The 12,480-nt window shown below is 38.8% G+C and overlaps 1 protein-coding gene across 1 annotated transcript; it reads left to right on the top strand.

Annotated features, from left to right (window-relative positions):
- Positions 1-2,345: 2,345 nt before the first annotated feature.
- LOC114461074 (trace amine-associated receptor 13c-like) lies at positions 2,346-3,521 on the top strand. Its single transcript, XM_028442917.1, has 2 exons — positions 2,346-2,589; positions 2,711-3,521. Exons 1-2 carry the CDS (start codon positions 2,417-2,419, stop codon positions 3,519-3,521), a joined length of 984 nt encoding a protein of 327 aa, XP_028298718.1. The 5' UTR covers positions 2,346-2,416.
- The last annotated feature ends 8,959 nt before the right edge of the window (positions 3,522-12,480 follow it).

Consider the following 12,480-nt stretch of genomic DNA (forward strand, 5'->3'; position numbering starts at 1 on the left):
TCATTCTGCACTTGCGTGACGACATAATTCAAGATGGCGGCGGCCCGGACTACAGCCAACACTATGTAATAAAAGCCTTAAAAGACATGGATATAATGAAAAGAGTGGATTGACAGAGGCATAAACATGCAGACTTTCACACGGACACACACGGACTTATCAAACACACACGGGCCTCGTTAAACGGAACAGGCTTCATTGGCGGCAGGCACTAGGACCCAGAGGCGGAGTAAGTGCGTCCCCGTATTGCATTCACAGGCTGTAATATCATCAGTTTATCATTTTACCTGTTGTTAGAGCTACTGTCTTTACCAGGGAGCAATTATATGTTACACACACACACACACACACACACACACACACACACACACACACACACAAAGGAAGGTTGTGGTCATTATACGTTATTCTTCTCCTTGTTATTATCACATTATAAAAAAGTTTAAAATCTACCCTCTCCGGTGGCCCGCCATGTGGACGGGCCGGGCTCCTACCAGACAGGCCTCCTACATGGACACTTCACATCACTCACTCCCAGCTGGTCTGGCTCACCCACTTGTTGCACCACACTCACAAACCCAACCCTTGGGGGGCTGGATGGTGGGGCTGTGTGTGATTGTGTGTGTGTGTGTGGTGGGGGGGGGTGGCCTGGGGCTCCCTGGCCCCCGCTCTTTCCGCTGGCCTGGTTGCATCTGCAGGCCCGGGGCAGTTCCTGGGTTTGCGATAGCGGTTTTTGCACATACACTGGTCTACGATTCACTGGCACGCCTTGGGTTGTGGGATAAAACTCATACTGAGCTTAATTTTAGACACGTTAATCCCAAATACCTGCTTTAAGTATTACCACTCACTCATTTCCCCTATCCACAGCCACCAACTTTATAGCTAAGCTTCACACTTGTCACTATACTGGCTTGATTACACAACATAATAAGCACAATATGTTCTACAACTTCACATCTCACCCTCACTGTGAAATAATCTTTTCTTCCCCACCCTTTCTATTTCCTACCTTAAGTCTCTCCTCCCTGCACCTTTTCCCTCCCCCCGCCTCCACCTAGGTGTAACACTGCTCTCCCTTTTTATATCCTCCCTATAATAAAAGGTTTCTTACCCTTCCCTAGGGAGGGCTGGTGATGGTCAGAAATAAGCAATAAACTTATCTTATTGCAATAACAAAACATGCATTGCTGTCTCATAATGATTGCAGTTCTTGTAGTGTTGACCTTTGACAGCATGTGCAGACAAGTAAAAAAAAAATAAAAAAAATAAATAAATAAGGTCCGTCGGTGTGAACGCACCTTTAAATGACAAAAACTTAAATCTATGGTTAGATCTGAAGTAGATGGAAACATTGATGAAAAGTCGCCCTCATATTTTATCTTGTATGAGGGGGACCATCTTGGGTCCCCCTCATATTTCTTTCAATATACCATACAAGTACTAGAGAAAGTCGCTGCCGCGACAAGGAGTCACACCAACAGCACATACTTGGCGTTGTGCAGCAGCCCCCAGCCAAGGGTGACCGGAGCCACTCATTGGCCGGCAGACAGCGAGACAGCAATTGAAAGCGCCCACCACCCACCATAACAGCGAGCACCACCTCCCAGCAAACAGCATCGTCCCGAAGAGCCACGCAACCCTGCTCCAACCCTGGTACAGACGCCAGCATCTCCCCAGCGCACCCACTCCCCACACTGGTGCACCAGGCCGCCCAGGGCCCATATACCGCAGAGACCGCCCCCAAGACCACCAGGAGACGAGCCACACCTCCCCAATGTAATTGTGCGCTACATGGTGGTCCAGCCATCAACAGAGGAGCCGGGCTCCCACTTGACAGGCCTAAATTTGTGAACCCACCCACCACTCTGTGATTTCTAATGTGTGTAAGTCCTCAAAAATGTGATAGTACTTTTTTGTAAGAAGAAGAATATTAATAATAATAAAAACGAGGTGCATCACAATAGGGTCCTACGCACTGTTGTGCTCGGGCCCTAATTATTGATTCCAGTAAAATGGTTTAAAATTAATGTGAAAATAAATATAATCCGAATAAATAGAGAGCAAGTGCTTTGCTGATTCTTCTATTATGTTTACAGCACTCCTATGAAAGGATTATTAATATACTGTATGAGAATAAGAATCAGATCTCAGCACTGAGTGTTTCTAATAAATGCTGAGTATGGAGTTTACTAAGCTGATAGGATTCAGAACGAAAGGAAAAAGGTCAGAATTGTTTAGTGTTGCATCATGTAGGAGCAGAATAATAATGTGTCAATCAGACATTGTCTGAGGGAGGTCCAGTCCTCAGGTCCAGCCTCCACATCCCTGTGTTGGAGCAGGAATAATATATCAGTTGTTCATCAGAGAGGCTGAGTCAGAACGATGCAGAGCTCATCATCTTCTTCTCCTCACTATGAGCACACCTGATGAAGCTGAGCTCTGCTATCCACACCTGGGAAACTCTTCATGCAGGAGGATCGTGCGTTCTCACTCAGTGTCTGTGCTCCTTCACATCACCCTGTCCTCCATCTCTGTGCTCACTGTGACTCTCAACCTGCTGGTCATCATCTCCATCTCACACTTCAGGTATTGACATGTTCTGTTGTTTTATGACTTTTTATGTTGTTAGACTCCTGATGTTTTCTGCTATGATGATAATTGTTGTATCATATAATGATATCAGTGTGTTTCTCTCTATCTCCTCCAGGAAGCTGCACACTCCCACCAACTTCCTCCTCCTCTCTCTGGCTGTGTCAGATTTCTCTGTCGGGTTTGTCTGGGTTTTTATGATTTTTCTTATTGATGGATGCTGGTTTTTAGGTGCAGACTGGTGTGTTTTTAATACTGTTTTAAGTTATGTTGTACCCTCTGCTTCAATAGGAACTGTTGTGTTAATATCAGTTGATCGTTATGTGGCTGTTTGTGATCCAATGCACTATCAAACTAAAGTCACTAAAAACAGAGCAAATATATGCATTGTCCTATGTTGGGCTGGTTCTACTGTCTATCATACTGTGATGCTCAAAGATAACATTGAACATCCAGGTGGGTTTGATTCCTGTGCTGGAGAATGTACAGTTTATTTCCCTCCTTTTGCTGGAGTTATTGATCTAATTTTCTCTTTCATCATTCCAGTCAGCATCATAGTGGTCCTGTATGTGAGAGTGTTTATGGTGGCTGTGTCTCAGGCCCAGGCCATGCGCTCTCATGTTACAGTGGTGACACTTCAGAGTTCACAGAAGGTTAACAGGTCAGAGCTGAAAGCTGCTAGAGCTCTGGGTGTAGTGGTTGTTGTGTTTCTAATGTGTTTAACTCCATTTTACATTGTTTTACTTACATCAGGGTTTGGAGTAAAAAGTTTTTCATCTTACATTTTTGTTGTAGGTCTGGTTTTCTTCAACTCTCTGCTTAACCCTGTGATCTATGTGTTTCTGTATCCCTGGTTCAGGAAATGTGTGAAATGTGTTTTTTCTCTTCAGATCCTGAAGTCTGGCTCCAGTGAGGCCAACATACTGTAAAGAGGAAAAGTCAGGGACAATGTGCTGCTGGGATTTAATACAGTCACTGTAAAACTGTGGTGATGTGTGATGAATGTTTTTAGAGTTCTGTTTACTTTAGCCATGAATGAAAAGAAAACATCTGCTGATGTGTTGTTTCTAGAAAATGATTTCACACATTGTATTTGATTTTATGAAGTCAAAACTGTTTATCATTATTAATGTTAAAACCAACTTGGGAATCTTTTACAGTGGCATGATATTGTTTCAGAGGAAACTAATGTGCATTAATCACACAAACATTCATGGTGAAGTTATTGATCTAATTTTCACTTTCATCATTCCAATCAGCATCATAGTGGTCCTGTATGTGAGAGTGTTTATGGTGGCTGTGTCTCAGGCCCAGGCCATGCGCTCTCATGTTACAGTGGTGACACTTCAGAGTTCACTGAAGGTTAACAGGTCAGAGCTGAAAGCTGCTAGAGCTCTGGGTGTAGTGGTTGTTGTGTTTCTAATGTGTTTAACTATATTTTACTTTGTATTACTTACAACAAGGTTTAAGGTTTACATTTTTGTTATCTGTCTGTTTTTCTTCAACTCTCTGCTTAACCCTGTGATCTATGTGTTTCTGTATCCCTGGTTCAGGAAATGTGTGAAATGTGTTTTTTCTCTTCAGATACTGAAGTCTGGCTCCAGTGAGGCCAACATACTGTAAATATTATAAGAATTTGCTTATTTTGTTTATGTTTAGAAATTTGTCATGACTATGAAAGCATGGTGGAGTGAACTAACCTGAAAAAAAATAACTTATTGATATTTTATGTAAAACTGATCTGAAGTACACTCAGAAGTTGCTGATGTGGAGACAAATGTGCATCAATCACATGGACAGAAAGTTGATTTCTGTAGAGTTCAACAAATGATAGAAATGATAAAACATACATGTTTCATATATGAATAAAGCACAAAGTGTTAAGTCAGTTAAAATTAGGTGGCAATTGCTTATTAGAAACAATGAAGTGAAGCAGTGGACTATCAAATATGATCAGATCACATTTTACCTGTTGTTTACAGTGTTACTTTTAAAGATTTATGAAATAAAAACTATAACTGTGAAATAAAAGTGACTCATGTCATCATTTTTGGGATAACACCACATCACACAGCTGTTCATTAATGTATTGACTTGCAGTGAAATGTACAGATGAACAGAATAACACAATATGAATAAACATTTTACAACAGTTTTATTTATCTCAGTATAAACCACCAGTAAAAACATTAGGTTTTTTTGGTGGAGGGGGCTTTAAACTCAATAAAGTCTGTACAGTACAGACTATAAACTATAAAATAATTAATCCCACAATGAGGAAAATTTATAATCATTGACAATGAAAAAAAAAAGACACCTGTGTGCAGTTGGAAATATGATGTTGTGCAAAAAGGTGAAAAAGTGTAACTGACAATAAGAAGAAATAGAAAGAAAGGAAAACAATGCTTTGAAATAAAAAATAATAATTCATAATTAAATATGTATGAACTCAGTTAGCCTTATTGAGTGTGTGAGTAGACAGCACACTGGTGTGTAGTATGTAGTGCAGGGCTATTCAACTACATCTTGCTGTGGGTCATAATGTTGGAAGGCTATGGTTTGTGGGCCAGACATTCATGGAACAGTTGCTCTTTTTTTGCCTTGTTTGCACATGCTGTCAATGGTCTTTTTTTTAAATCGCAAATAAATGAACTAGTGCAGTGCCCGTCGCAAGAATGCATTCACATAGTGGGAGGAGTTTAAGTAGAGTTGTCAATTATGGACAAATGAGTATGCATTTTGAAGGTTGGATGTACAAAGAGGTGTACATACTCTGTACTCTGTAGTGTTATAAAGGAGTATATTTGCAGGTGCAAAGTAAAATAGTGTGTGTGAGATTTACCTGGTTTAATTCTATGGGACATGAACATGATAAATGTGTTTGTTTTTTCACTAATTTTTATAATTTTTTTTTGTTTGGTGTACTTTTCTGTAATGTATGTTTTTTGGGGTCATGTGTATTTTTGTTGTCTTTTTGCACATTTTTTCTGTAATTATAGTTTTTTGTTGCCGTGTCGTGCCTGGTACATTTTTTGTATTTTTGTATCTTTTTTGGTGTAGTTTTATGCATTTCTGTTGTCATTTTGTGTATAAATATCTATTTTTGTGTATTTTGAGTCATTTTCATATTTGTTGTTGTTTGGTGTATTTTTCTGTAATGTATGTTTTTTTGCATCATTTTGTGTGTTTTTGGAGCCTTTTTGTATATTTTTGTGCATTTCTGTTCTTGTTTTGTGTACTTTTTGTATGAATATTGTTTAGTTTTTTTGTTTTCTTTTACTAATTTAGTATATTTTTATTATAAATACTATGTTTGTGTGTGTGTGTGTGTGTGTGTGTGTGTGTGGTGTATGTGCCTGTCTACCTCCATCTCCGTGCGTTATCTCTCACACACGCACGTCATGCATGTAATCCGTCACAGGTTGTTGAGAAATAAAAGAAAATAAAAAAAAGAGACAAGGAAGTACCACAAAAAATAACCGTTTTGCAAAACCAAAGTCGCAAGTTCAGCATGTATATCCTGGTGTAGTGCACGCACGCGCATCAGCCGTGTGTGTGTGTGTTTACATTGTAGCTGCTAGCATCTTAACACATAGAATAATAAAAGAAGAAACACTCACCCTTGCACAGAACAAACAATAATCATAGTGGAGCCATGTTGTGGACCCTTCCGTTCACAAAAACGTTACATTCCTCTGTCTGAAGAAGCAGAATGTTTGTGATATGATTGGCTAACGGCCGTCAGCAAAGCCGTCGCCCACAGTCATGGAGACGGAAGAGGAAGTGACGTCCGTGACCCGCAATTTAAAGGAAGTTTGGAATCACGGGAATAATATTAAATAACCATGAAATATTAACTTAAATGACTTTTAGCGGTAGAAAAACGTTGTTAATATTGAACTTTTTTTTTCTTCTTTGAACCCAAACAAGCTGCGACACAGTGACGTTATGAACCTGGAACCGGAAGTAGCACGCTCAATACCGCGCTCATTACTGAGAGGGCCGTAATCTTAAAATAAACGTTTTGAACGTTTTGCAACACCAAATTACTCCAAAATAACGAATGTACATACTTGGGGTACTTGGAACAGGTTGACTAAGGGGGGATATTCGCTCCACACACACACGCGCTCACACACACTGACCTTTTTTATTTTATAGATAGATTAATTTATTTTATTTATAATTGTGACCATTATCAGTCCTCCCTAAGGAAGGGTAAGAAATACTTTATCTAAGGGAGGATATAAAAAGAGAAGACAGTGTTACACATAGGTGAGGGGGAAGGGAACAGGGAAGAGGGATTAGGGTAGGAAAATTAAGTTGAGAGTGAAATGTGACGCTATAGTTGTGCATATTGTGTTTATTGTGTTGTGTAATTGGTTCAGCCAGTCTGATGACAAGTGTTGAGAAATGTAAGGTGGTGACACAGCACCCAGCTTAGGAGTGAGTGGTTTTACCTCAAACAGGTATTTGGGACCAACGTGTCTAAGATTAAACCCAGTACGAGTTTATCCCACAGCCCTAGGCCAGTGCATCCATGACCAATGTTTTTGGAAAAACTGCTTCTGCGAACCCAGGCTCCGCCCTGGGCTCGAAGGTGCAGCCAGGCCAGCAGCAACAACGGGAGCCAAGCTCCAGGCCACCCCCCTCATGAGCGAGCAGCCCCTCCTGACGCCCTAGAGATCTTAGGTCCAGAAGCAGCCACTACCCCCACACACACACACCGAGAAAGCCCCAAGGAGCCAAGGCTCAAGAACCATAGCATTAGAAATAGTCTAGCATTGGGCTAACATTAGCGTTAGCCTAGCATTAACGTTAGCCCAACAATAGCATCAACCTAGCATTAGCTTTAACCTATCAATAGCATTTACCTAGCATTAACATTAGCTAATAAGAACTTACCATTAGCATGAACCTATCATTAACATTAACAAGTGCAGTGGCCATAAGATGTATGTATATATTTAGCACTGTAATATAGGCTAGTATACATCTGCAGAGAGAGAGACAAAGTTAGAACTAAAAATGAACTTTCTCCTCTTGATTCTTGATTTTTATTTTCTTTATTTTGCCATTGAAAGAAGCCATTAAATCTAAAAATAACTTCACTAATCAATCAATTTTTTTTTGTATATCACCAATTTATTAACACGTGTTATCGCACAAAACGCAGGTCAAAGACCTCACTGTTTGTTATCTAATTATTTCATGACTTTGATGCTTTAGACCCACATTACATAAATACATTTAGTCCTATATTGTTAATTGTTAAAATATCAGATTTAATTAAAAGACTGTTATGTGAGGTGGAATTGCTAGCTAAAACGTCCAACCATCCTCCTTTATCCGGGCTTGGGACTCTGAGAGAAGCTATGACATCATCATCAGTAAAGGAACTTGCTTTATTTGAGAAAACCTGTGACATCATCTACAATTTTCTTAACTTTGAGTTAATCTGCAAAGCTGTATTTAAGAAATAATTTATGAACGGTGTCATTGCAGTCCAAACAAATCCATTGTTGCACATCCTTGAACCAAGCAGCAGCCATGTTGAAAGTCTCAGCTCTGTCTGTCCCTGAAACGCAGGATTCCTTGCTTTTATAGATAGATGTAGCATTAGCATTAACCTAGAAAAGGTATTAACGAAGCAATAACCTAGCATGAGCCTCGCAATAACCTTCTTTGGCGCCGCCCCTCTCCACCAAAGGAGAAATATCTAACCAAAAAAATTTAATAGATCTGTTCATTGTCTTTAATGTATAACACAACATGTTACAAAATATAGATGTTTAAAAATGAGAATAAATAAAAATCAAATATGACATCAATATATTTACCACAAATAAAAAAATCCAGTGAATACATAATAAAAGCATTACAATATTATAGGTACAAAAATTTACATCAAATTTTAATAACCACAATGTTTGCAACAAAAAAAAATCTATACATAAGCTACATTTATAATACGCAAAAACGATATACAAAAGCTATACAAAAATACTTGTATACAACTATTTGCAAACTATGTACGAAAAGTCATTTTACAGGCTGAGACATCTAGTGGTGATTTTTATTACTGCATCCACTCAACCTCACCTCACCTACTACAGCTGTACTTTCCTATATTTTACATTGTTATACATTGTTAGTGTCTGCAGGCTCGTCTAAACTCTTTCCTGTGTCTCGTCTAACATTAACATTGAATTTAGGCCTTTTTATTCATTTATTTCTGAAGTTTTGCTTGTTTTAAAAACTGAATTTTACCTTTTGGTGTATTTTAAAGAGTTGTACCTCAAATTATTATTGATGGATGAGAAAAAAGTCTGTCCGCATGTCAAAAAAAAAAAAAAATCTGTGACAGATGATTGTTCATATCTACAGTGTTGTTCTCCTAAAGCTGTTTGATGTCAGACAGTCCACAGTTAGTGATTTGCATCATCAATGACGTCATTTCAACATGGCACCGTACAGACTCAAAAATGGTAAACTTAAAAAAAGCTAATTAAACAAATATGGTGCAAAATACCGTGTTTTGTTAGACATAGATCTTCTATTAAGGACATTTCAAAGGTTTTAGGCCACATTTGTAAAAACAGTGGAGGATCCCTTTAAACAACCAAACAAAAGTTCAGTGATTTCAGGGAAATACATGAAACAAAAATTAAAAAATAGTTCAGTGACACAAGAAACTGAATTCTGGTCATCAACAGTCCAAATGACACAAACATTTAAATATAAAATATGTAGCAACTTCTGTATAAGTAGCAAAAGGTTGGCCATTCTTTCCATGTGTAAACTCTACAAACAGGTCTAAAATAGGAACAATTTCAACTTCAAGTTGAACAACATGTTAAACACGCATGTAAGTGTGGTACAACCAAGTGTGTTATCCTTTCATGATTTAAAGTAAAATCACAGTTACTCAATTGACAAAAGGTCATTTTTGAGGCTCAACACTCTAGGTCTTAACTTTCCATCTTCCAGGACCATCAAGACTTTTGGATGAAGTCACAAGTGTTGGTCAAGTCTTTGGGTAACTCAGGTGCAGGGCATAAATTAGTCAGAAAAGCACGACATACCCTTCAGCCAGTGTGGGGAACTCCACATCTATGTTACCCTCAAGCACAACAGCAAAAAAAAATAAAAAACAGTAGCTGTTCATTTGCAACAATTTCATCTCCACTCAGTAAGATGGTGAAGAGACAAAATGAAAACCTAATTTAATCAGGAATGTGAGGAGAAATAAACTTTAAAGAGCAGAACCTTCTCCTTTTGAAAATAAACAGTGCAAATGAATCAACGAAACCATTAATACCTAAGAGTCTGAAAACTAATCAATGACTAGGCAATAATATCAAACATTTGAAACATTTAGAATTAAAATTAATCCCAACCATCCATCCATCCATTTTTATACCCGCTTATTCCCGTTTAACGGGGGTTTAATCCCAACCATTTATACTATTTTCCTTACTTATGGGTTTATGATGTAAATGTAAATTATTATTGACTGGTGACAGAGAGAAACCTAGAGCTGAGATATATTTGTATTTACAACCAATGCATAAAAATATTCACTTCTAGGAAAACTTGAACATTTCCACAAATCATTTCTAAAAGGCTGCTATAAGGTGGAAGATTGAGAAACAAGTGCTGAGCGAGCGGGTCATGTGATGCAAATGGGAAATGATAGACTGATGAAAACAATGGTGTTAGGGTGGAATAATAAGTTGGAAGGATGTGAGAAGAAGAAGAAAACGATGCTGTATATGAAGAGAATGATGAATGAGGCGGGGTTTGACTGGATTGATGTGGAGAGGTTGTGTGGTGACAGGAAGAAATGGAAGGTATGGTGAGGGAGAGAATGGAGCATTTGTACAAATGGGAGTGTCAGAAAGGACCTGAGTATGTGTGGGTGACAGTGAACTTAGAATGAAAGGAATGAAAGGAGAGTGATTGACTTAGTGTGTAGGTATGAGGGGTGTGGGAAGGTCTGCTGGAGTAAGGCAGGCCTGACCAATCATCAGAAGAATATGCATTAAGTGGCTGAGGAGAGAGTGAGATATGAGTGTAGGATGTGTGGAATGAGTGTGGAAACAGAAGGTGAGAGAATGATTCATGAACGGACATGTACGGGGGGTGAGAGGGTGGTGGATGGGAGGAGACGGTGTGGATCATTTATGGAAACTATGCGAGACATAGAAGAAGATGCAGAGTAAATGGCCTTTGAGTGGGGGGTGGAGTGGAGGTGGGTGAAGGGGAGGATGGGGGTGTAGAGGCCAAAGCGTTGGTGGAATGAGAGCGAGAGGGAGGACCTCCGTGTCCCCGGGGTGCCAGAGGGAATTGTTGGTTACCAACATGGAGAGGCACCAGAGGAGCTGCATGGTGTGGGACCCTGGGGGGGGGGAAAGCCCCTGACGGGGACCGACGGCCCAAAATCAAAACGAAAATGGAATGGAGGAATGTAAGAAGTAAATAAAATCAGGCTTTCCACACAAGAAAACATTAATCTGGTGTTAATATGAGGGGAAAAAGAGAGATTTTAACTGTGGCTCAGACAGAAAAATGTGTCCAATCCTCACCCTGCAGTAATCTGATCAATAATCTGATCAAATCAACCTGTTACATTGTTTATCAACAAAGGCCTTTCAAATTAAAAGTGCACTTCATCATTTTCACTGATTTCAATGACATTTACAAGTGGTGGGAAAACTCCATGTTCAGTGATTTCCAGACATCCCCAAAAATAATGACATCATGGCCCCGCCTCCTTTGCTTCAGACCTCTTTCATTCACAGATTATGTACTTTTGGTTGATTTACGTACGGTGGACGTGTCAGGAACCTGGACCAGAGAATACGTGCATCACTGCATACGCCTAAAAAAGTGCTTAAGGAGAATAGTAATAATCAAATAATAAGAATCCTTTTGTGTCATTATTTGCATGTTTGGTATTGAAGTCATCCAAAAGTAATCACTTACTCTATCACATAATATAGTGATTAAGTAAGTTATTGATTCCATTTTTAACAGATAACTTGTAATTGTACTGATTTTATTTTTTAAAGTAACTCTGCTAATCCAGTGTATCATTGAATGAAGTGGTTCCAAACGTTTTCTGCTGAACTACACTTTGAAAAATTAAAAACTCCCAGGTCCCCTCATAGCAAAAAAATGTGAAAAAGTGTAACCTTTTTTGCAAAAAAATGAAAAACCACAAACAAAAAATTGTAATATTCTTCAAACCTCAGAAACAATTTATTACAATTTGTAATCACATATTTCATATCAGTAATACAGCTTTCTATAAATAAAGTGCTTATTGTTTATGATTCATTGAATTGATTTGATGAGTACAGTGTCTGTCAGAAGTATGTATTCATGTGGGAGTTTAAGTAGAGTTGTCAGTTATGGACAAATGAGAATATGTGTTTGAAGGTTGGATTTACAAAAAATGTGTTGATAATCTGTAGTGTTATGAAGGGGAATATTTGTGGGTACAAAGTAAAATAGCGGGTGTGATTTCACTGGTTTAATCCCATGTGACATGTGCATGATGAATTAATAAAAAAAGACATAAATTCATACAAATAATATTTATTTGGCATTTCTTAGTGCAGGGGTGATTATTGTGTGTGTGTGTGTGTGTGTGTGTGTGTGTGTGTGTGTGTGTGTGTGTGTGTGTGTGTGTGTGTGTGTGTGTGTGTGTGTGTGTGTGTGTGTGTGTGTGTGTGTGTGTGTGTGTGTGTGCGTGTGTGCGTGTGTGTGTGTGTGTCAAGGCTAATGATGAATGGCTCCTTTTCTTGGAGAAAATCCTTTTTAGAATTTATTCTTCCTTTCACTAATTTCCCATGACAAGTTCAGTCTGACAATCTGAGAGAC

This window comes from Gouania willdenowi, unplaced genomic scaffold (assembly GCF_900634775.1).
Source record: "Gouania willdenowi unplaced genomic scaffold, fGouWil2.1 scaffold_91_arrow_ctg1, whole genome shotgun sequence".
NCBI lineage: Eukaryota > Metazoa > Chordata > Actinopteri > Blenniiformes > Gobiesocidae > Gouania > Gouania willdenowi.

Coding starts and splice junctions, on each gene's coding strand:
- LOC114461074 (XM_028442917.1), top strand. CDS start 2,417: ATGAGCACACCTGATGAAGCTGAGCTCTGCTATCCACACCTGGGAAAC. Junction 2,590..2,710: donor ATCTCCATCTCACACTTCAG/GTATTGACATGT, acceptor TATCTCCTCCAG/GAAGCTGCACACTCCCACCA.